This window comes from Camponotus vicinus, unplaced genomic scaffold (genome assembly GCF_025532165.1).
Source record: "Camponotus vicinus isolate PSW18456_S1 unplaced genomic scaffold, iyCamVici1.0 SCAF_2, whole genome shotgun sequence".
Classification (NCBI taxonomy): Eukaryota; Metazoa; Arthropoda; class Insecta; order Hymenoptera; family Formicidae; genus Camponotus; species Camponotus vicinus.
The window spans coordinates 357,481-384,226 of record NW_028141956.1 but is presented as its reverse complement, the minus strand read 5'-3'; the positions used below and the strand labels follow the sequence as shown (position 1 = coordinate 384,226).

The 26,746-nt window shown below is 28.9% G+C and overlaps 3 protein-coding genes and 1 long non-coding RNA gene across 8 annotated transcripts; 1 reads left to right on the top strand and 3 right to left on the bottom strand.

Moving 5' to 3' along the window:
- Positions 1–418: 418 nt before the first annotated feature.
- On the top strand, positions 419–25,312 carry LOC145966844 (chitobiosyldiphosphodolichol beta-mannosyltransferase). 2 transcript variants are annotated; one of them, XM_083091232.1, is made up of 14 exons: positions 419–1,274; positions 1,425–1,767; positions 1,951–2,153; positions 2,253–2,426; positions 2,601–2,715; positions 2,806–2,984; positions 14,041–14,082; positions 15,304–15,427; positions 16,300–16,350; positions 16,431–16,505; positions 16,604–16,758; positions 17,300–17,406; positions 17,610–17,838; positions 25,004–25,312. In XM_083091232.1, exons 1-14 carry the CDS (start codon positions 989–991, stop codon positions 25,165–25,167), a joined length of 2,247 nt encoding a protein of 748 aa, XP_082947358.1. In that variant the 5' UTR covers positions 419–988; the 3' UTR covers positions 25,168–25,312. The 2 variants fall into 2 exon arrangements, with proteins under 2 accessions (XP_082947358.1, XP_082947357.1); XM_083091231.1 differs by lacking the exon at positions 25,004–25,312 and adding an exon at positions 18,106–18,352 and having other exon boundaries at positions 420–1,274.
- On the bottom strand, positions 3,235–9,323 carry LOC145966845 (uncharacterized). The gene is made up of 5 exons (XM_083091233.1): positions 9,135–9,323; positions 8,251–8,823; positions 7,673–7,841; positions 7,436–7,541; positions 3,235–3,799 (listed from the first exon to the last, which is right to left on the bottom strand). The coding sequence occupies exons 1-5, from the start codon at positions 9,181–9,183 to the stop codon at positions 3,377–3,379; spliced, it is 1,320 nt and encodes a 439-aa protein (XP_082947359.1). The 5' UTR covers positions 9,184–9,323; the 3' UTR covers positions 3,235–3,376.
- Positions 4,188–5,109, bottom strand: Hoip (NHP2-like protein 1 hoip). The gene is made up of 2 exons (XM_083091238.1): positions 4,848–5,109; positions 4,188–4,754 (listed from the first exon to the last, which is right to left on the bottom strand). The coding sequence occupies exon 2, from the start codon at positions 4,693–4,695 to the stop codon at positions 4,315–4,317; it is 381 nt and encodes a 126-aa protein (XP_082947364.1). The 5' UTR covers positions 4,696–4,754; positions 4,848–5,109; the 3' UTR covers positions 4,188–4,314.
- LOC145966848 (uncharacterized) lies at positions 12,872–14,561 on the bottom strand. 4 transcript variants are annotated; one of them, XR_014437186.1, is made up of 2 exons: positions 14,367–14,561; positions 12,872–14,149 (listed from the first exon to the last, which is right to left on the bottom strand). It is a non-coding gene; the product is annotated as an uncharacterized LOC145966848 (long non-coding RNA). The 4 variants fall into 4 exon arrangements; XR_014437185.1 differs by lacking the exon at positions 14,367–14,561 and adding an exon at positions 14,343–14,365; XR_014437187.1 differs by lacking the exon at positions 14,367–14,561 and adding an exon at positions 14,327–14,359.
- Positions 25,313–26,746: the final 1,434 nt, after the last annotated feature.

Genomic DNA, 26,746 nt, shown 5'->3' with positions numbered 1-26,746 from the left:
AAATGTTTGTTGAGATTCTATATAAATTATATTTATATAGAATTTGTTTTTGTTTTTACGTATGATAAGTAATATATAAAGTATATAAATAAGTAAATACATGTATTATTTATTTCATAGAAACTTTGCTACTATCATTATTCACATTTTCTATTTTTTTTGCTGTTTAGGGGTCTAATCTTTTATATATACGTCATTGAAAGTAGCGCTCATACTATTGCGCATGCGCGTGTTTTATCCTATGATTGGGTGCATCCAGAAGCACAACCGCTCACTGAGCGGCTAAGTAGCAATTGAATGTGATTGGTTTCTATCTTTGAATTCACCAATCACATTCGATTGCTACTTAGCCGCTCAGTGAGCAGTTGTGCTTCTGGATGCACCCATTGGCGAGCGCGCGCAGACGTGGCGAATGTACTGCATCTCCTCAGCATAACCTTTCAGGATTTCCACGTATATATATTGCATGATATACAATGTATAGGTTTTTTTTTAAATAGGTCTGTTCTTCATGGCCGCGTTTGAATTAATCGGAGCAAAAAAATTAAAGTTTCTTTACCCTCATTGATCAATTAAATGCTTTCTACTTAGGCGAGTGGATTTTTAAATGCATGTCACAGCTGTTCTAGAATAAAGGGACTGCATTTATAATGCACAGTATGTAAAGAAAGTACACAATCGGCTGTGAGTAATTGTTGTAATTGTTCTCGTATTGTGAACTGTACAAGATGATTTTTCTCTCCACTATTACTTGCCACATGACTACATGAGAGAAAATATCAAAGTTAGTAGACGAGCGAAGAATAGATAACATTTTCATTCCACGCGCGTATCTTTTGAACAAAAATATGGATTGAGCAGAGAATATTTCATGCACAATGAGAACAATATTTTTACAATCTGGGTAATCGACAATAACAAGAGAAAACAAACTTGCGACCTAGATTTTTGACAAGAACTACGATTAAAGAACTTTTTTTCACTTAAAATGCTCATATATGTCATATTAATATTCTTGGCATCTTTGCCCATCCTTTGTTATCTGAGGAACTTGTATCAGAGAAGATTAAAATCCGATGAGAAAAATGTTTGCGTACTTGTGCTCGGTGACATTGGCAGAAGCCCGCGAATGCAATATCACGCGATCTCCTTCGCCAAGGAAGGCTTCACCGTGGATGTCATAGGTTACCCTGGTTCACCGCCAATGAGGGAAATTAGCGAAAGTACTCGCATACGGATTCATTATTTGCGACCACCCCCTGAAATGCAAAATGGTATATTCTTAGAGAGAGAGCATGTCTCTTTATAAAGTTTTAATTTTTCCTCACCTTTTAATATATTTCAGTTCTATTTTTCTTATAATTTGTTTCAAAAGAGAAGACAAAGATAACGTCAAAAATAATTGTATTCTTTTATTCTTCTAGCATTGCCACGTCTTCTGTATTATATAATAAAAGTGGTGTGGCAGGCTGTCGATATTTCACAATTATTAGTTAGAAAATGTATATCGGGTTCCTTAATAATACAGAATCCACCTGCGATACCAACAATACCAATATGTTGGCTTTATTGCGTTGTAATGAATACACGATTTATAATAGACTGGCATAATTACGCGCATTCCCTTATGGCATTAAGCCTAGGAAATGATCATATTCTGGTTACTCTGGCAAAACATATTGAGGAAATATTTGGCCGCAGAGCAAAGAATAATTTTTGTGTCACCAAAGCTATGAAGGAAGATTTAGAAAAAACTTGGGGTATCCAGTTAGTAATATTTGTAAAATTTTTTCTATAGAAAATGATCTCAAAACTGATTTTATACATATAGTTCATATAACACATATTTAAAATCCAAGAATCATGAAATATATTCCAAAAACTATGTATATTTCTGTATATCTTTAAAATCAAATGGTTTACATATAATAATAATATTTTTAATTATAGGGCTAAAGTTCTATATGATAGGCCAGCAGATGAATTCCGTCCTATAACTTTAACAGAAAAGAATGAATTTCTGCAAAAATTAGCTGAAAAGTATAATGTATCTGAATCTTATTCAGTCATTTCTAAAAGATCTGGCTTTATTATATCTAGTACTAGTTGGACTGAGGACGAAGATTTCTCAATCCTTATAAATGCATTACAAGGTAATGTGCTTATATGCATTTTATTTATGATTATTTTAGTTTTATTATTTTTTTACAAGTACTAGGCGATGAAAATTATATTTGTGCTATTTTTTATAGAATATGAAAATACATGTGAAAATGGTGAGCTGAACTTGCCAGATTTACTCTGTATAATAACTGGAAAAGGACCATTGAAAGATTTTTATATGGCTATTGTTAATTTGAAAAATTGGAAACATGTCAAAATAAAAACACTATGGCTTGAAAATGAGGATTATTCAAAGATATTGGGTATTGTATTATGCATTTGCATATCATTAGTTGTTAACAATTAAATCTTTTTTGTATATAACATTTATAAAATACTATATATTCTTTTATAAGAAATAATTTGATACATTTTAAATAATTATTAATTCTATACTTAAATAATTAATAATTAATTATTAATCTTTCAAACCTCAGCTAGTGCAGACTTGGGAATATGCCTCCATACTTCATCAAGCGGACTGGATTTACCTATGAAAGTTGTTGATATGTTTGGTTGCCGTTTGCCAGTTTGCGCGTATAATTTTGATTGGTAATTAAGAATTAATATGATTTAATGTAACATTGTTATCGAGTAGATTCTAAAAATCTAATTTAACTGAAAATTCATTTTACTGTTTAGTTTATCAGAGTTGGTAAGACACAACGAGAACAGTTTGGTATTTGCAAACGAGTACGAACTGGCCCAGCAATTGAAAATGTGGTTTCAAGATTTCCCTAATAATGAGAAGCAACAACAGTTGTGTGAAAAGTTTCAAAAGAATATGTTTACGTCGCAGCTCTACCCTACTGATTGGCACGGTAACTGGAAATTTAATGTTCTCCCTTGTTTTCAAGAATAATTGTAATTTGATTTTTTACTAATATAATTTGTTATACATATGTTTATTTTATGTAATATAAAATTTTTCTTGCAATTTTTTGTATATGTATGTCCACACAGCAATATTTTATTAGCTATGTTATGCTTTATATAAACATAAGATTTTTCATAAACAAAAAAATCATTAATATTACAAAGTTATATACTTTCAGTTTTAAAATTATTTATATTCATTATTGTATGTTTATTTTATGTACTTAATATTTTTTCAATATATTTTATATTATATGTATCTCTCATAGAAAATTATACATAGTTAAGTTAGTATACAATAATTTTAATTTTGAAACGAACCAAAAATATCATAAAATTAATTATTGTTTAATTTCTTTGAAGCTGCATTCATTATTGTGCATTTGATCTTTTTAATTTCTTCCGAAAAGTAGGAAGGTCCAATTCTGATTGAAATCGCACTGATAATATTGGTAGATACATAACATGCTTGGCCAAGTTGTTTTTTCTTACATGCATAGATGTGTGGAATGTTTTTTGCATCTGCTAACTTTGTCAAGCGTGTGAGAAAATTTAACGGCGCCAATAAATGTGTTGCATCTTCGGCGAGTATTATAAATTCTGCTAAGTTCTGTTCCATTGAACTTATTACATCGATCAGTCCAATAAATAGCATGCTTCTTTCTATATGATACATTTGTCGAATCAGGACTAATAATTCATTAGCTAATTGCTCCATTGCAGTGAGATCAGTAACACGATTACATTCCTTAGACAGAAGCTATGCAGGGAATCACAAAATATATAAACATTTAAATATATATAATATATAACTGATTATATATATTAAAAATGATACATCAACTTTTAAAATACTAAAACTAAATAAGTTTTATATATATAAAATAAATTAATGCATTTTTAAAACACATTCTTCTCAAAATAAATTAGATTATTTTTTAAGCTTTTGTCTAATTTAATCTCTGCAAATTATTATACACAAGATAGAAATTTTGTATTACATCTTTTATTAATGTCTCGAGTTTGTTTCATACAAAAAATCTTCATAAAGAGATTATATAATCGAGAGATTATATAATTGAGCCTTTTCAAAAAGAAACAAATTACTTTTTGCTTATACAAAATACAAATAGAACAGTGTTTAAAAATTGATATTGTTATTGACAGTAATGTCTTTATTAACGTATTACAAACATTTGATTAATATTTTACTATAAATAAATTATTAATATATAAAAATAATATAAAATATGATTGTGATCATGAATTTCCGATTTAAACTAAAAGTCGCTCTATTTCCTGTTGTATTGACTTGATCTGCGACTTTAATTGCGAGCCTTCATTGATTGTTATAGAGCATGCTACTACCGGTCTGGAAACTCCACAAGCGCGTCCCAAAGCTTGTTTGCTTCTAACAAATACATATGGCACATTTTTATCTTCGCATAGTAGTGGCAAATGTAGTAAAATTTCTAATGGTTGGGCATCCGCGGCCATCACTATAAATTCTGATAATCCACGATTTAAAGATTTGGTCGATTCATTTGCCCCTTTCTTCAATTGTCCATAGCTCATTGCTTGCTGGATCAAGCTTAATATCCTTGTTGTCAGGATAGAGCCAGCTAGTGGATATGCTCTTGGCGATATTTCATCCATCTCGAAAAATTCGAATGTGATGTGACGACAAGTTTAAAGACGGTTTAACTCAATGTAACCTGAAAAAAAAAAAGAAAATCTGTGATTGTACATTTAAAACGCGTTAAAACAATTTGCGTATTTGCGGAATATCTCCACGTGAGAAAACTAACCTCAAACTTTATCTTCTCCTTATCCTCTCCTCGTGGAGAAAATCAATCTCGAGCTTTTTAGGTTCACACTGTTGTAAGAGTCGAGTGAATCCGGAAGACGGCGAGAGGACAGGGATTAGGGATAGCGACTGGACAGAAACGAATTCAAAATACTCGTAATGTGCTATGTATTTATCTCGCCTTTTTTTCTCAACACTTCCCCAGCTCTTATTGAAATGGCTACGCGGCGCACGACGCTTTATCAGCCCTCGCCGGGTTCTCGCACATCACGTGATCCCACGCTGACCAATCCCGCAACGCGGGGCATGCGCGTTTCCTACTGCGCATGCTCTAGCACAAGATGTCGCTGGGCTACCAATCACGCCCGACGTTGCCGCTGCGCGCGCAACTTCGGGGATGTGTACGCATGCATCGTAACCACGGTCTTAAGCCTACGGCACACGGTACAATTTTTCGTACTGGATTTGATAAGATTTAGTAAAATATTAGAAATGATGCATTCTGATTGGTGCATTTTTAGTATTTTACTAAATCTTATCAAATCCAGTACGAAAAATCGTACCGTGTGCCGTCGGCTTTACATACAGGTCTGGAAACTCAGGCCTTTTTTAGTGGTGGGGGAGGTCTCACTTAAGCCTACGGCACACGGTACAATTTTTCGTACTGGATTTGATAAGATTTAGTAAAATACTAAAAATGCACCAATCAGAATGCAGCATTTCTAATATTTTACTAAATCTTATCAAATCCAGTACGAAAAATTGTACCGTGTGCCGTAGGCTGAAGTCGCAATACGAGCGAGAGAGACAGAGATAGACGGCAGTAGTCATTCTCTCTCTAACATACGTCTAAATGCGACTTCTAGATCGCAGCGAACCTAGCAGGCAAACTATGAACTCCCGAAAAACGGACACACTAAGTGAGACCTCCCCCACCACCGGAGTTTCCAGACCTGTATGTAAGACCGTGATCGTAACAGCGCCCGTTTAAGCTAACCTAGGCCGGTATTCATAGTCCGGTCTTATATTTAAGATCGTCTTTAGTTCATCTTCAGATAATCCATAGCTAATAAAATGATACATACAATATCTAAAGATGAACTTAAGACGATCTTAAATATAAGAACGAACTATGAATACCGATCCTAAAGGTGCCTTTTCACGAGTCGCTGAAACCGATTGTTTGAGCGACAAAAATGATCACGTGACAACTTTTGTCGCTGAACTATTATAGCGGTAATTTTTGTACATGAAAAGGGTAGCAGCGACAAAATTGAAAGTTGAGACAGATTTTGCGTTATTTGTGTAATCAGTTAAGACAGATTTTGCATTTTTTTTTATTTTCTTCATATTCATCTTCCTCGAATAGATTCATCTTTGCATCTTCATGGATTCTAAGAATTCTCGGTTCTGTCTGCAAGGTTATGTCACAGGTTATGTCTTTCTTGGTACACTAGTACACACAATCACATAGCGCGGCAGTAGTGTTTCACATAGCAATTGAGCGATAACACTTTTTCTCTCTTTGTAGTTGAATCAGTTCAAACTACAAAATTATAGCCGCTGGAATACGTGCGACAAATTTGTCGCTTTAATTGTTTATTTTAGCAGCACGTGAAATTGCACCTTAACAGGTGGATCTTTACACTGTTGAAGAATAGGTTAGAAATTTTACGTTCGGTCATACACATGCTTATGCTTGTGTATAGGAAGCGTCATGATATAAATTATATCATGGATAGAATGCTTAAATATTGATCATTATTTCGAATGATATATCTATGAGAGTTTGTCGAACGTATCGATTGGTTGTTGGATAAGGAATTCCTAGGATTCTTGCAGACCAGCCAATCGATATGTCCTTGCATATTACAAATTCCTCATCTATTGCCAGCTATTACACATACATATATTTTCATACAAAACTTTATCTATAAGTTTCATAGGTTTATGGTCATCCTAAAATGAATTAAATCTGAAGGTTGTCTAGAAAGAGAGAGAAAAAAGAGACAGAGATTTCCCGTTACAATTAGAAAATTTACGCATGCGCATTATGACACAGCGGGAATTCGTACGCTGTATTTAGTGTATAAATATGTAATATATTTATCTATTACATATATGATACAATGTAGCATTAAATATTTTGATAAGAGTAAAAAAAATTGTAAATTTCCTACTGTAAAAAATTTTTTGCATAATCGTCTAATTAACGGTTCTTCTCTTTGAAAAACAGCTTTTTAAATATTTAGTGATCAAAATTTTCATTTAATATAAATAAAATTTTTGTCGCTCATATATTTTTTATATGGCTCTTGAATATATCAAAAAAATTTTATATTGCTATATCTCTTTTATTACTCTTGCTTATTAAATAAATTTAATTTAATTGTTTTTGTAACTTTTTTCACACACATTAAATTTCTATAACATTATTCAAAGTCATAATCGAGATGAAAATGGTCATTTTAAATGAAATCAGTCACACACACACACACGCACACACAGAAAATTGTGTGAGATTATTATAAATGAAATTCTGAGATTTAAACTTGCGAAAAAATTTTTAATAGATATTGTTATAATTACCTGTGCTTGCTCCTTTGCAGTTGTATGATAAAAGGAATTTGCGCTTGTTCGTTGACACGTGTTTTCATCAGGATACAAAAAACTAGACCGTTCTTCGTCTTGTTTCCTATTACAATGATAGATCTAAATAAGATTTAGTATCTCTTTACAAGAGAGAACCGCACAAGAAAGATATTTTTCCTTATTTAGATTTATCTTAGGAGAATTTGCCAAGACACAAGAGAAAAGGATACATACTTTAAGGAATGACTGGTACGTTTCTCCGGTGTTTTGTCATTCGTATCATGTAATTGAGCATTCCAACAAATGTCTGTGTCACTGATTACAATCATTATGTATCCTGATTTCTCCATTGAGTCTGTAGATGTTTGATCATTCTTGGCAACTTTGCCGGAGCGTTTACTATCTTTGAATTCAAGAAGAAAATTTCAATATAAATATTTCGAAATCTAATATTAAAGCAAAATTAGAAAACATTTTAGAATGCTTTTATAGCTATATATTTTCTTCCTCTATTTTTAATCGAATATAATTATAGATTTTACAATGAGTATTTATAGATAACTCAGCAATTTTAACACTTTTAATAAATGACCCAGTGAGAAATGACAAGTCAGATAGACAAGATGTTGAATAGACGTTTATTAGACATTTATTAGACGTTTTAGACGTCTATTAAACTTATCATCTCACCGGGGATCCGTAAAAGAGATTATTGAAAAATATTATATATATGTATATATAATTATCATGCTTCATTTAGTATTTACGCCAGAATCATTTAGCATTATTTGCAAAATGACGCGAAAGTTTACTTGTAGTGCAGTTACATCGAGGAAGAATTAATGTTAATTTATGTCCGAGTGGAACTGAATCTTCGTTCACTGAAGATCTCTGTTGTGTTTTATTTACGGAATCTTGTTCTTTAGATGATTCAATTGTAACGTCGCTTTCATGATCGATTAGATGCTGATCGTCATCGGACAGAATCGTGTCACAAATTGTAAAATATTTTTCAAGAATTTCCCCGGTTGCAATAGACGAGTCCTCTTTCTCTGTCAATTGCACCAGTGACAATCCTGAGTCTTTTTTATCATATCCTGATAGGGGCCATTTATTCTGACAAATATCTTGCAAAAGAATTTCCTCGTCAGGTTTCATTTCATTTTTTAGGGTGCTGAAATCGCTTACAGGTTTTTGATCAGTCTCTTCAAATGGATGTAATTTTGTCAAATGTTTTGACGATGTGTCGCAAGATGTAAGACGTAAGTTCGTAGGCACATGTTTATTGTGCGAAATAGTTTTTTCGCGGGGAATAACATTACTGTTTGCGGTTTCACAAGCCACAGATGGATTATATGATATTGCTCGTTTTATGCAATTTCTCACTAACACAATAAATAAAAAACGAATTAAATAAAATGAGATCTGTTTAAATGTTATTAAATTAATTAATATTAATATTAAATTAATATTAAGAGAAAATCATGCTTATAATTTATTATCGTTTATATTATTAGTATAAACGATAATAATTTGTAAGTATGATTAATATACAAAATAATAATAAAAATAATATATATTTATATTATTTTTATTATTATTTGTCTATATTATAATTAACTAATATTTATTTATACATAAATTTATATAAATTATAATTAATTATATACATATAGATGATATATTAGAAAATTACTTATTGTATTAGGTACAGAAAAATTTAAATCATGTTTATTAGACCACATTAGTAATTAATGTTAATTAATTACTGTTGACAACAATCAGTTGATTTTTTACAAATGTTCAAATTTTTATCCGACCTTTTTATTCATTTTGCTATAGAATTTCAAATTCTTAAAATATGTTTAATATATATAGATGATAAACTTACATATCGGTTATAAAATTAATATTAATGACAGATCGTCCAAATGATCATTGATAATTGTGTATGAAACTTCATTACACATCATTGTTTTGTTCCGTAACCGCATAGGATCGACGGAACGATATAAATATAAAGTCGTATGCACATACATACATATATTAAAGTCAAAGTTTGCACAATTCCAATCTACATAAAATATAAATAAATATATTAGATAATCAACAGAAGAATTTATATTTTCTGGTGTTGATATAAAGATAGTTTTATTTATAGTTTTTAAATTAGAAATTAACATTACGACAAAGTCAAAATACTTTTTTATCATACTTAATTTTGTCCAATAAATTTATATAAACAATTTTTTAAATAGATTTCTCATAAAAAGAAATTAATTTATATTATTTATATACCTATAATCTATTATAATATATTTATATATCTATAATCTATTATATTTATATATATATTAATTTTTTTATGTGTATTTCTATTATTTTGTTTCTTAAAGGAATAAATAATTATAACAATAATATTCTTTTGGGTATGCAAAAGTGATTTAATAATTTTATAAAATAATATCCTTTGAAGAGATGTATCTTTAGATGTATTTTAACCTTGTGCTATTTTTAGATTGTCACGTAAAATATTGTCACCTAATGCAAATTGTTATCATACAATAGAGTATCGGAGATGAACTAAATTACTGAAATATTTTTCAAGTTCCAATGAATTCAATGGTCTCATATTCAATGATCAGATGTCACGTACAATATGTTATTGTATCATGAATGATAATTACAAGCGCATGCGTTGAAGTCTTTAAAAGGATGATTCTCTACTTGCTAGGCATTAGAGGAAAAGGAATATTGCAGAAAGTTTCTGTTAACCTCTGCGTGAATTATAGAAGTGCAAAATAAATTGCTCGTCTCAAATATAAATATATCATAACGTGATACGAGATGATAGATCAGGAAGAACATGGTGAGAAAAACAATGATCGCATTTCTTTCTTATAATAAAAACAAATTTTTTTTTGGTTCTTAAATGTCCTTACACTGAGAAAAAACATTTGATTGTACCAACTAGACGTATATGATTAAAGGCATTTTGATTAAATCAAACAAAATTTCTAGTCATCATGATAAGACTCCATTTTTTATAACTAGAACGTTTAACAGACTTTACTATAAGGATTTAATTAGTATTTTCTAGTTGAATCTATAAAATTTCTTGTTATATTTTACTAAACATGGACAATGATCCATTTCCTTTTAAACTTAGTACTATTATCAAGAAAATTTGATAAATTTAACAGGAAGAAGTCATTCATACTCATCTGATAATTCCTAAAGGAATTCTGATTCATCCATTTTCCAACAGACATGCTGGTTGAATCTACCAGATTTCTAATTAATGTAAGATTTTTTTCTCAGTGTAGGATACACTTTTTAATAGATCAAAATATATTTTGGCAAAACTTGTACGATAAAATGGGAACATTGAAAATATATATAATTGATCTTTTACATTTGTAAAACGCTTTCCATTATCAATTATGATAAGTAAAAACATTATTGATCAAGTAATACGCAATTGCGATAATAAATTATATTTTCGCCTAAATCGACCATTATATACAAAAAAAAGAAATCAACGTATTTATATATTGTTGCGTCCCTGTGATTCCTTTGCGGTCATGTTGCGGTTTGTTGCTTTTTCTATCGATGTATTGATTTGTACATATCTTGTGTATATCTCTTCGTGTATGTACATTTAATTCTTGTGTATATCTCTCCGTTGTATGTACATCTCTATATATTTAATTTTATTAAACTTTTGATATTTTTAAAAGTGTATAACTTATTTCGCAAATGTGTATAATTTCGTGTGTGGCATTTTAAATAACATGTACCGATTGGGTGTGTCATGTAAGTTTGAAATATGTTGATATCGATTTGCGGATGCAACATAAAGAGTACGTGACAATCTAAAAATAGCACAAGATTAAATTAGGTGCATCTAAAGATATATTTAAATTATGTTACGGACTTAACGGATCACTTTTGCATATCCAAAAGAATATTATTGTTATAACTATTTTTCCTTAAGGAAACAAAATATATTAGAAATATATTTTTATTTTTATTTTTATATAATCATAATATCTTAAAAGCACATATCTAACATTTAAAATGTATATTGTAGAATATAGTGTATGTATGTAATTTTTCACAATTAGATTATTGAAAAAAGTTTTCAACAATTAAAAATGTTATTTATGTAATTGATATAATATAATAATATAACACAGCAGATATGTGCATTTTTTTCACAGTTATTCAATTGCTTACTTAAATTAATCATTCAGTTGGACAGATGAATAGAACATAAAACTCTCATATATACTATATATACTATTTCTATATTAATTTTTATATAAAATTGATCCTGTATAAATTCGCTAAAGAATCTCTGTTACATAGGATGGAATTATCAATAATTTATCGACATCTAATGGTTTTGAAATATTCCATCGAAATGCATTTCGAAGGGAATTTCATGTTTATTGTTTTTATACATAAGAAATTTTATCAACGTATCATACTCCTTAATGATCACTATAGGTATTCAGGATGTCACTTCTTAACGATTGGCATGCCACTTCTTAATAAAAGATTTCTTCTTAATAAAATCATTTGAAAGTGAAAACCTTAATATTAAAATATCAAGCCTATAATAATTTTCAAGTGGAAAGCGCTTGAAGAGATTTGAGAATTAATCAATCAAATTATTCAACGTTCACGCTTTCCCAGGCATATTTAATAAGTATTTAATAACACTTTCACTACCATGAGAAGTATGAAGTATCGTGTTTAAAAGAATATTTAGCATTACTTTTTTCAAGCCGAAAGAGATAATTCTTAACTTAATTAATTAACTTACGCTTCATCTGTCTTATATGCATTACCTCAGCTAAAAATAATTTACAAGAATATACATAGAATGATAAATGTATTGTGTGTCTCAGAGCACATACTTTCGTTCTTTTACACAACCCGAGAACGTCGGGAAAACATACTATACACTATAGCACATCAGAGAGTAGAATGCATCACCTGTAGAGTAGAACGCATCATCTAGAAATTCTCCTTATTTAAGACTGGATGATCTCTATATCCGATTCGAGTTCGAGTACCTATTTGTTAGCTAAATCCGCGCACATTACTTTTAAATATTAGGTTATTTTAAATATCCTTCGAATATTAAAAATTATGGATAATATTCTAATATTTTTGAAGTGTGTCGTAAGTAACTATATTTATATTAAACTTGCATGTAAAAAATCTCGAAAATATCTTATATCTTTGAAACATCTTAATGTTTTCTAGATATATATTCTTTTGTTAAACATAATATTTTATAATTATAACGAACGCGTTATGAAATGTATGCGTACGTATTTCATATGTATCTAAATATTTATAGTTATCAATAATCTTATTCGATCTCATCTTATAATTATCTCATTTCATTGACATCTGGCATTATCATTTCACGAGACATCAATGTCTCATCATTTAATATCTTTATGCATATTTATGTGACGAACAGAATCAATTAATCGCGAAAATCTCGATTAATTTAACTAGATATATACATTCCGCGTAAAGTTTTTCAATACTTGCTTATGATTATATCGAAATAATTAAATATCCGAGTAATATCTAAAAGAACCGCATATTCGATATCGATAGTATTGTTTTTGCGATTTTATTACCTTCCTTACATGTTCATTGAGATTATTTATAGAAATATAATTTTTATGTCCGTGATTCGGCACTATTGAAAAGTGACGATAGTAAGTGTTTCCGAAACGAGTTTCGTTCTGAGAGCAAGTAATGATATTATAAACTCCGTTACGTGAATTACTGGAAGTATTTAGATTATTAAATTAATCAATGAAATATTTCGAATAAGCGTTTGATTGATTAATCAAGGCAAAGAATATGCTTTAAAATCAAAATAACGAGATATATATACTTTATATTATTTATATTATTAAAAAATATATTATATTTATATTAATCAGATTCAAAAACCATTTTCGATCAAAGATATGTTAGTGATAAATTAGATTAATTAGATTTAATTGCACGCTCTGCTCGATTAAACTTGCTTCACTCGAAAACGTTATAAATTTAACCGGAAATAACTGATACATATATCATTGCAGTTGCGACAAGAATATCATTGTAACTTGACGCAATAATTTACGATTGTACAATAAACGGCCGATTATACAATAGATAACAAATACGTATTCGCGCAATCTTTTTTTACGATCGTACAATAAACGGTCGATTATACAACAGATAATGTATACAATAGATGTGTATTCGCGAGAGAGCTTTTTTGTTGTCCAAATGAGATAAATTCTCCTCCCAAGATGCGTTTCAACTCTCTTCGGAGTAGTTGTTTCGAAACTACCAGATAGATTCGTGATAATTTGTCCCCACGCAGTGAAGAAATTTTTAAAACGAGTTTTGATTACGATAACTATTATATAAAATTGAGATAAGAATTTATTATTTAACTATAGAGACAGTGAGATAACGCATGCGTACTTTCCTTTTAATTATATTAACAGTAATACTGTTAATATTCTTCATAATGGACATTCTGTGGGTGACTTTATTTACATTTACCTTTGCAGTCTTGAAGACTGGAGGGGAGTTGAATGATCGGCCAATTATTGGTAAGTTTTTTTGAAGAAATCGTGATAAAGCATCGTATAATTGACAGGTTGCTGTATCTTGTGTTCACTACAAAATATACGCGAGAAGAAAAGGTTAGAATGAAAGATTCTATCGAAAGATGGTAATATAGCGAGTTTTTATTTCCTTTTTTTACAAAATTAATGAATTTGAACGGAAAAAATGCGTGAAAAAATGTTATAAAAAAGTAACAGAAAGTTTTTATAACTATACATGTATACATACATATATACATACATACATGCTACTGAATTCTAATACATACTGAACTGGAATGAGTGAGCTATCTCTTTAGTAGTTCGGTATAGTGGGGAGCGGCACAGTTGGAGGAAAAGACAAACAGGATATATAAGTCATAGACTTAAAGAAATAGACTGCGCACTCCTATACAAAAGACTGTCTTAAACATTAGAAAGAGAGAGCGATGGCGGTCGGAATTCTTTCTCTTTCTCTCCTTCAATTAAGCGAGAGAGAAAGAGATCCGACCCCCATCGCTCTCTCTTTCTAATGTTAAGACAGTCTTGTATAGGAAAGAAAATGCGCAGTCTATTTCTTTAAGTTCTAAGTCTATGATCTACAAATATGAACTCGTTTTAATATGTATTACCATTTAATAAAAACATTTGGCTTAATTAACTTTAGTATTGTTGACGCCATACATATTATATGTATACAAATATTGTTACGCGCCCGAGTCGTTACGGCCCTGAAAGAGTTGTTTCGCGCGCGCGTTCGATATATCGAAGTCCTCGCTGCGGACGCAACAATAGCATATACATTTTTTCTCCTATATATATATATATATAATTATTTAAAATGCAATTTTCTTTAAAGAACATTTAAATTTAAAATAATTTTACACTCGATATTAAACATATTACTTATTTTTTAGCACTATTGATAATTATTTTATATACATACACACACACACACACACACACACACAAATTGATATATGTATATGTATACATGTACACATGATATGCCCATTTGTACACAATCTTGATTAAATATTTAAAAATAATTATTAATATACATGAAACTTTAATCTTTTAGTGATAACATGGTACATACAATAACACAACGTGCGTGCGCGTGTGAATAGATTTTTTATTTTCCATTTTTTTAAATCTTGACGATTCTTTTCAATTAGCCTATGTATCTTAAAGATTTCATTTGTGAATAACTGTGCTTTTTTCAAGGTATTCTGACGCAGGAAATAGATTATAATTTAAACAAAGAGTATCCAAATCAATATCACAGTTACATCGCAGCATCGTATGTAAAATTTGTTGAAGGTGCCGGTGCTCGACCCGTCCCAATTTGGTAATTTGTATCTTTATATTAAATTACATTTCTTTGCTTTATTTATTAAATCCTTCAGGTTAGATTACTCAGATTACATTTATCTGTTTATTCTTCATATCTTATAATTAAATTGAAATTAATTGTTCTTAATAGAATTTTACTTATTAGAATAGAATGTAAAAATCATTAATTGCCAAATTAAAATTCTATTGGAAACAAATTTTTATCGACACTAAATCTTGTGAAAGGATATATTTCTCAATTATTTTTATAAATTAACAGTTAAATAAACATTTTGTATTTTGAAATATTGTAAAAGAAATATAGGAGAACTGTAAAATATTACAAATTTTTTAGGTACAGTGACACAATATAAAGTTAATTTTTTTTCTCGGTAAAAATAGAAGAAACAATTTTTACATTGCAAAGAATTGTAAATAAATGTGTCTTTTTATAAATTAAGCTGTAGAAAGATATTAAAGGTAGATATAATAAAATTATATTCTTTTATATTCTTTTAATTTTAAATAAACTTTACTCGAACAGAGGATTATGTAATTTGAGAATTGATATAAAAATGTATATAATATTATATGTTAAAAATCAGCGACAAATAATTTTCCTCGATATTTCTGCTAAAAATGTGCTTAGATAATGATTCGCCAAGTTTATTTTGGGCGATCATATATTTTTAACACTTATAATAGCACTATTTTTGTTTCCTTTAGTGCTTGCTTACATAGAAACAATTAAAGTCGTTCACTTAAACAATTAAACATATATCAAAATAATGGATAAAGCTTAAGTGTCTTGAATATTATATGTTAGTAAATAGATATTATACATGTCTCAGATTTAATAATCCACGGATTATGCACAATTTCATGTAGGATTGGCAGGAATGATTCGTATTACGAAGATATCTTGAACAAAATCAACGGGTATGTGAAGGGTAGTTACATATTTTTAAAACATTTGACTAGGTACACTTATAATGCTCATAAATTCGATATTTTTATAGAGTTTTGTGGCCAGGAGGTGCAACATATTTCTATCAGAAGGAAGGATATGCCGATGCAGGTGCCGCGATTTACAGGTTAAACAATAAAAAATAAATAACAATGTCAATGTAATGTATTAAAAACAAAAGCTTAAAAATATATATATGTATATTTATATCTTTTCGTTAAATAGGATCGCAAAGAAAATCAATGACAAAGGTGAATACTTCCCCATCCTTGGTATTTGTCTTGGTTTCGAGCTATTAACATACGTCGCAGCGAATTGCGTCGAACACAGGACAGCATGTTCCAGTCAAAATCAGCCTCTTCCACTAGAGTTCACGCATGGTAAATATTTTTTTTTAAACTTATTTATTATTATTCAATATAAGTTTTTTATATTCTTCTAGTTTTATTTTCTTCCGGTGAAAAACGATAGGTGACGAAAAGATATATGTTAGACGTTTATAGATGTATATACGTCTAATTGTAAGATGTATTTTCGATCGGTATTTCTCTCACTGAGTACATTTTTTTATCTTTTCAACCATATTTATCCAATACATCTAAATTATTTCTAGATTACATTTAATAACAGTCTATATTTTAATATTAACGTGATGGCTACGAGATCGATTTCGATAATCTTAATTTATCACGTAATTTGGATAAATTTTTTCAAAATATATTTATAAGAAAATACAAATTATATATTTTTCTACTAAATAAAACCAATTGTTGTCAAAATCATTTTTTAGGATGCGCATATTTTCTATAAATATTCCGAAAAAAAAAACATTCTATTTCTAAATGATATATAAATTTTAAGATTATACTCTGATTTCTTCATTGCAAGTTTTTTCAAAAAAAACAATGTAATTTCTTTTAGACTTTAGAGAAGCCAATTTGTTTAAGCAGGCCCCACCAGATATTTTGAAGATTTTAGATAAAGAAAATGTCACGGCAAATTATCATCAGTATTGCGTTACGAAGGAGGCAAGTGTCTTTTTTTTAAGAAATTATTAGCAAGCAAATTTAGAATAGTTGCAATGTATAACAAAAATGTCAAAATAGAGAAAATGTCACATGAAAATTTATATAGAATGATATTATGTAGAGAAAATTATAAAATTATATAGAATGATATACACGAAATATTACAATATTAAATTATGCATATACTCCGTTTTCTATTTCAGGATTTACACCGCGTTCAATTAATCGACGAGTTTCGTGTGTTGTCATTGAATCACGATAAAAAAGGTTTAGAATTCATCTCAACATTGGAACATAAACGCTACCCATTCTACGGAGTACAATTTCACCCGGAAAAGAATCTCTATGAATGGGTGACTGGAAAAAATATTCCTCATGGACGTAACGCCACTTTAGCGGCTCAATATTTCGCCAATTTTTTCGTCAACGAAGGTAAATAACAATATCAAACAAATAAACTATTCAAATATTTCGCATTACATTGAAAAATTTCCAACGCTTTTTTACACTTTTCAAGAGCACAGAACGTGGTACTACATATATTTAACCTAGCTTTATCTCAACACATATTCAGATGTACTTTTTTTATCCTTAATATATGTCTAAAATAGTAGATTTTCAATAACTATCATAAGTAACTATTGTATTTGAATGTTTTTGCCGATTTTTGTATTTGGATAAAATGGATTTTCTTTACAGCTCGCAAAAATTTGCACGAGTTTGCGACGGAACAAGAAGCGAAGCAAAGTCTAATCTATAACTATCCTGTTACTTACACAGCCCTGCAAAATTCTACTTTTCAACAGTGTTATATGTTTAAGAAAAGTGATCGTGACGACCTTATTATAGACAACAATGTGTAAAACTTGGAACAAGTTTTATATTTAAGATAGAAAAAACATGTCATGTATGTTTGAAATATATTGATATCGATTTGCGGATTCAACATTAAGAGTACGTGACAATCTAAAAATAGCACAAGATTAAGTTAGGTGTATCCAAAGATATATTTAAATTATTTTACGGACTTAACGAATCACTTTTGAATATCCAAAAGAATATTAATGTTATAACTATTTATTCCTTTAAGAAACAAAATACTAGAAATATATTTTCATTTTTATTTTTATATAATCATAATATCTTAAAAGCACATGTCTAACATTTAAAATGTATATTGTAGAATATAGTGTATGTATGTAATTTTTCACAATTAGATTATTGAAAAAAGTTTTCAACAATTAAAAATGTTATTTATGAAATAGATATAATATAATAATATAACAGATATGTGCATTTTTTTCACAGTTATTGAATTGCTTACTTAAATTAATCATTCAGTCGGACACATGAATAAATAGAACATAAAACTCTCATATATACCATATATACAATTTTTATATTAATTTTTATATAAAATTGATCCTGTACAAATTCATTAAAGAATCTCTGTTATATAGGATGGAATTGTCAAGGATTTGTCAACATCTAATGTGTGTCAGAGCACATACTTTCGGTCTTTTACACAACCCGAGAACCTTGGGAAAACATACTATACGCTATAGCACATCAGAGAGTAGAACGCATCATCTAGAAATTCTCCTTATTTAAGACTGGATGATCTCTATATCCGATTCGGGTTCGAGTACCTATTTGTTAGCTAAATTCGCGCACATTACTTTTAAATACTCAGTTATCTTAAATATCTTTCGAATATTAAAAATTATGGATATTCTGATATTTTTGAAGTGTGTAGTAAGTAACTATATTTATATTAAACTTGTATGTAAAAAATCTCGAAAATATCATATCTTTGAAACATCTTAATGTTTTCTAGATATATATTTTTTTGTTAAACATAATATTTTATAATTATAACGAACGCGTTATGAAATGTATGCGTACGTACTTCATATGTATCTAAATATTTATAGTTATCAATAATCTTATTGGATCTCATCTTATAATTATCTCATTTCATTGACATCTGGCATTATCATTTCACGAGACATCAATGTCTCATATTTAATATTTTTATGCATATTTATGTGACGAGCAGAATCAATTAATCGCGAAAATCTGGATTAATTTAACTAGATATACACATTTCGCGTAAAGTTTTTCAATACTTGCTTATGATTATATCGAAATAAATAAATATCCAAGTAATATTTGAAAGAACCGGATATTCGATATCGATAGCATTGTTTTTGCGATTTTATTTCTTTCCTGGAATATCCATCGAGATTATCTACAGAAATATAATTTTTATGTCTGTGATTCGACACTATTGAAAAGTGACGATATAGTGTTTCCGAATGAAACGAGTTTTGTTCTGAGAGCAATTAATGATATTATAAACTCCGTTACGTGAATTACTAGAAGTATTTAGATTATTAGATTAATCAATGAAATATTTTTAATAAGCGTTTGATTGATTAATCAAGGCAAAGAATATGCTTTAAAATTAAAATAGTGAGATATATACATATACTTTATATTATTTATATTATTAAAACATGTATTATATTTATATTTATCAGACTCAAAAATCATTTTCGATCAGAGGTATGTTGGTGATAGATTAGATTAATTAGATTGAATTACGCGCTCTGCTTGATTAAACTTGCTTCACTCGAAAACGTTATAAATTTAACTGGAAATAACTGATACATATATCATTGAAGTTGCTACAAGAATATCATTTTAACTTGACGCGATAATTTACGATTGTACAATAAACGGCCGATTATACAACAAATAACGTATACAATAGATACGTATTCGGGAGAGAGACCTTTTTTTTTGTCAAAATAATAAAATTCTCCTCCCAAGATACGTTTCAACTCTCTTCGGAGTAGTTTGTTTTCAAAACTACCAGATAGATTCTTGATAATTTGTTCCCACGCAGTGAACAAATTTTTAAAACGAGTTTTGATTACGATAACGATTATATGAAACTGAGATAAGAATTTATTATTTATCTAGAGATAGTGAGACACCGCGTGCGTACTTTCCTCTGAATTATATTAAGAGTAATACTGTTAATATTCTTCATAATGGATATTCTGTGGGTGATTTTATTTACGACATTTACCTTTGCCTTGAAGACTGGAGGGGAGTTGAATAATCGGCCAATTATTGGTAAGTTTTTTTGAAAAAATCATGATAAAGCATCGAATAATTGACAGGTTGCTGCATCTTATGCTCATTATAAAATATACGCAAGAAGTAAAGGTTAGAATGAAAGATTCTGTCGAAAGATGGAAATATAGTAAGTTTTTATTTCTTTTTTTCCCAAAATTGACGAATTTGAACGAAAAAAATACGTGAAAAAATGTTACAAAAAATAATAGAAAGTTTTTATAACTATATATGTATACATACATACATACATACATACATGCTATTGAATTCTAACACATACTGAACTGGAATGAGTGAGCTATCTCTTTAGTAGTTGGGTTTAGTGGGGAGCGGCACAGTTGGAGGAAGGACACAAACAGAATATATAAGTCATAGACTTAAAGAAATAGACTGCGCACTCCTATACAAAAGACTGTCTTAAACATTAGAAAGAGAGAGCGATAACGGTTGGATGTCTTTCTCTTTTTCTCCTTCAATTAAGCAAGAGAGAAAGAGATCCGACCGCCATCCCTCTCTCTTTCTAATGTTTAAGACAGTCTTGATAGGAGAGAAAATGCGCAGTTTATTTCTTTAAGTTTTAAATCTATCATATATAAGTATGAACTCGTTTTAATACGTATTGCCATTTAATAAAAACTTTGCTTTATTATAAATTAACTTCAATATTGTTAACGCCATATACCCATACAGCACAGAATATTGCAGCAATATTATCAATATTGTTGTAACATTGCAATAACATTGCAATATTGCCGCAATATTACTGCAATTTTCTGTGCTGTATGGGATATACTATATATAAATATCATAAACAATTTCTTCCATATATATATATATATATATATATATATATATATATATATATACTTTGAATTAAGTCATCAAAAAACATAAAGCTGATATACTTTTAGCCGGTACTGTATATATATATATATATGTATATATATACATATATACACATACATATTGTATTGATATATATGTATACATGTACATATGATATGTACATTTGTACACAATCTTGATTAAATAATTAAAAATAATTATTATTTCACATAAAACTTTAATCTTTCAGTGATAACATGGTACATACAATAACACAACGTATGCGTGCGTGTATGTGAATAGATTTTTTATTTTCCTTTGTTCCAAAATCAAATCTTGATGATTTTTTTTAATTAGCCTATGTATCTTAAAGATTTCATTTGTGAATAATTGTGCTTTTTTCAAGGTATTCTGACGCAGGAAAAAGATCATAATTTAAACAAAGAGTATGCGAATCAATATCACAGTTACATTGCAGCATCGTATGTAAAATTCGTTGAAGGTGCCGGTGCTCGACCCGTCCCAATTTGGTAATTTTTATCTTTACATTAAATTACATTTCTTTGCTTTATTTATTAAATCCTTCAGGTTAGATTACTCAGATTACATTTATCTGTTTATTCTTCATATAATATAATTGAATTGAAATTAATTGTTCTTGATAGAATTTTACTTATTAGAATAGAATGTAAAAATCATTAATTGCCAAATTAAAATTCCATTGGAAACAAATTTTCTATCGACACCAAATCTTGTGAAAGGATATTTTTATTCAATTATTTCTTTAATTATTTTTATAAATTAACAGTTAAATAAACATTTTATATTCTGAAATATTGTAAAAGAAATATAGGAGAACTGTAAAATATTACAAATTTTTTAGGTACAGTGACCCAATTTAAAGTCAATTTTTTTTCTTGGTAAAAAAAGGAGAAATAATTTTTACATTGCAAAGGATTGTAAATAAATGTGTCTTTTTATAAATTAAGCTATAGAAAGTTATTAGAGGTAGATATAATAAAATTATATTCTTTTAATTCTAAATAAATTTTACTCGAATAGGATTGTGTAATTTGAAAATTGATATAAAAATGTATTTAATGTTATATGTTAAAAATCTGCGACAAATAATTTTGCTCGATATTTTTGCTGAAAATGAGCTTAGATAATGATTCACCAAGTTTATTTTGGACGATCATATATTTTTAACATTCTTATACTATTTTTGTTTTCTTTGGTGTTTGCTTAAAAATAATTAAAGTCGTTCACTTATAAACAATTAAACATGTATAAAAATAATGGATAAAGCTTAAGTGTCTCTCTCTATTATATGTTAGTAAATAGATATTATACATGTCTCAGATTTATTAATCCATGGATTATGTACAATTTCATGTAGGATTGGCATGAATGATTCGTATTACGAAGATATCTTGAATAAAATCAATGGGTATGTGAAGAACAGTTACATATTTTTAAAACATTTTACTAGGTACACTCATAATGCTCATAAAATCGATATTTTTAGAGTTTTGTGGCCAGGAGGTGCAGCACGTTTCTATGAGAAGGAAGGATATGCCGATGCAGGTGCCGCGATTTACAGGTTAAACAATAAAAAATAAATAACAATGTCACTGTAATGTATTAAAAACAAAAGATTAAAAATATATATATGTATATTTATATCTATTCGATAAATAGGATCGCAAAGAAAATCAATGACAGAGGTGAATACTTTCCCATCATTGGTATCTGTCTTGGTTTCGAGCTATTAACATATGTCGCAGCGAATGGCGTCCCACACAGGACAGCATGTTCTAGTGAAAATCAGCCCCTTCCACTAGAGTTCACGGATGGTAAATATTTTTTTAAACTTATTTATTATTATTCAATATAAATTTTTTATATTCTTCTATCGAGTGAAAAATGATAGATGACGAAAAGATGGATATTAGATATTTATAGATGTATATACGTCTATAAGACGTATTTTCGATCGGTATTTCTCTTAAGGCCCATCTACATCTATCGTAACGTCTATCGTAAGCTTCTTACGGCGATCGTAACGCTCGTCGTAACAGTTGTCGTAAGCTTATCGTAAGAGTTGACTCAACTTGAACTCTTACGATTGCGATGATGATTGCGACGATGATTGCGACGCTTGTCGCTTGTCTGTCATAAGGTTAGATGGAATCCACGAATATTGCGAGGTCGATTAATGGGCCGAATCCACCATCTTCGTTTTCGTTTCTGTCGAATTTGTATTAATAAACATAATTGTATTATTAATACTGCAGCACATAAAATAATTAATTTATTCCTATTCATGATATAAAACGGTTATCTGTTACATTCTTACGATTTTATGTAGACAGACAATGCTTACGACAACTTTCTTCTTTACGATTACGATTGCTTACGATGAAATGTTACGATAGATGTAGATGGGTCTTTACTGGGTACTTTATCTTTCCAACCATTTTTATCCAATACATCTAAATTATTTCTAGTTTACATTTAATAACAGTCCATATTTTAATATTAACGTGATGGCTTCGAGAACGATTTCGATAATCTTAATTTATCACGTAATTTAGATAAATTTTCTCAAAATATATTTATAGAAAAATACAATTTATATATTTTTCTACTAAATACAATCAATTGTTGTCAAAATCATTTTTTAGGATGCGCATATTTTCTATAAATATTCCGAAAAAAAAACATTCTATTTCTAAACGATGTATAAATTTTAAGATTATACTCTGATTTCTTCATTAGAAGTTTTTTCAAGAAAACAATGTAATTTTTTTTAGATTTTAGAGAAGCCAATCTGTTTAAGCAGGCCTCACCAGATATTCTGAAGATTTTAGCTGAAAAAAATGTCACGTCTAATCATCATCAATATTGCGTTACGATGAAGGTAAATGTCTCTTTTTTAAGAAATTATTAGCAAGCAAATTTAGAATAGTTGCAATGTATAACAAAAGGGTCAAAATAGAGAAAATGTCACACGAAAATTTATATAGAATGATATTATGTAGAGAAAATTATAAAATTATATAGAATGATATGTACGAAACATTACAATATTAAATTATGCATGTACTCCGTTTTCTATTTCAGGCCTTACGCCGCGTTCAATTAATCGACGAGTTTCGTGTGTTGTCATTGAATCACGATAAAAAAGGTTTAGAATTCATCTCAACATTGGAACATAAACGCTATCCATTCTACGGATTACAATTTCATCCGGAAAAGAATCTCTATGAATGGGTCATTGGAAAAAAGATTCCTCACGGACGTAACGCCATTTTAGTTGCTCAATATTTCGCCAATTTTTTCGTCAACGAAAGTAAATAACAATATCAAACAAATAAACTATTCAAATATTTCGGATTATATTGAAAAGTTTCCAACGCTTTTTTACACTTTTCAAGAGCACAAAATGTGGTACTATATATATTTAAGCTAGCTTTATATCAACACATATTCAGGTGTACATTTTTTTTATCCTTAATATTATGTGTGAAATTGTAGATTTTCAATAACTATCATAAGTAACTATTGTATTTGAATGTTTTGCCGATTTTTGTATTTGGAACAAAATGGATTTTCTTTACAGCTCGCAAGAATTTGCACGAGTTTGCGACGGAACAAGAAGCGAAGCAAAGTCTGATTTATAACTATCCTGTTACTTACACAGCCCTGCAAAATTCTACTTTTCAACAGTGTTATATGTTTAAGAAAAGTGATCGTGACGACCTTATTATAGACAACAATGTGTAAAACTTGGAACAAGTTTTATTTTTAAGATAAAAAAACATGTCATGTATGTTTGAAATATATTGATATCGATTTGCGGATTCAACATTAACAATAAGAGTACGTGACAATCTAAAAATAGCACAAGAATAAATTAGTTGTATCTAAAGATATATTTAAATTATTTTATGGACTTAACGGATCACTTTGGCATATCCAAAAGAATATTATTGTTATAACTATTTTTCCTTAAGGAAACAAAATATATTAGAAATATATTTTTATTTTTATTTTTATATAATCATAATATCTTAAAAGCACATATCTAACATTTAAAATGTATATTGTAGAATATAGTGTATGTATGTAATTTTTCACAATTAGATTATTGAAAAAAGTTTTCAACAATTAAAAATGTTACTTATGAAATAGATATAATATAATAATATAACAGATATGTGCATTTTTTTCACAGTTACTGAATTGCTTACTTAAATTAATCATTCAGTCGGACACATGAATAAATAGAACATAAAACTCTCATATATACCATATATACAATTTTTATATTAATTTTTATATAAAATTGATCCTGTACAAATTCATTAAAGAATCTCTGTTATATAGGATGGAATTGTCAAGGATTTGTCAACATCTAATGTGTGTCAAAGCACATATTTTCGTTCTTTTACACAACCCGAGAACCTCGGGAAAACATACTATACGCTATAGCATATCAGAGAGTAGAACGCATCATCTAGAAATTCTCCTTATTTAAGACTGGATGATCTCTATATCCGATTCGGGTTCGAGTACCTATTTGTTAGCTAAATCCGCGCACGTTACTTTTAAATACTAGGTTATTTTAAATATCCTTCGAATATTAAAAATTATGGATAATATTCTGATATTTTTGAAGTGTGTCGTAAGTAACTATATTTATATTAAACTTGCATGTAAAAAATCTCGAAAATATCTTATATCTTTGAAACATCTTAATGTTTTCTAGATATATATTCTTTTGTTAAACATAATATTTTATAATTATAACGAACGCGTTATGAAATGTATGCGTACGTACTTCATATGTATCTAAATATTTATAGTTATCAATAATCTTATTGGATCTCATCTTATAATTATCTCATTTCATTGACATCTGGCATTATCATTTCACGAGACATCAATGTCTCATATTTAATATTTTTATGCATATTTATGTGACGAGCAGAATCAATTAATCGCGAAAATCTGGATTAATTTAACTAGATATACACATTTCGCGTAAAGTTTTTCAATACTTGCTTATGATTATAACGAAATAAATAAATATCCGAGTAATATCTGAAAGAACCGGATATTCGATATCGATAGTATTGTTTTTGCGATTTTATTTCTTTCCTGGAATATCCATCGAGATTATCTACAGAAATATAATTTTTATGTCCGTGATTCGACACTATTGAAAAGTGACGATATAGTGTTTCCGAATGAAACGAGTTTTGTTCTGAGAGCAATTAATGATATTATAAACTCCGTTACGTGAATTACTAGAAGTATTTAGATTATTAGATTAATCAATGAAATATTTTTAATAAGCGTT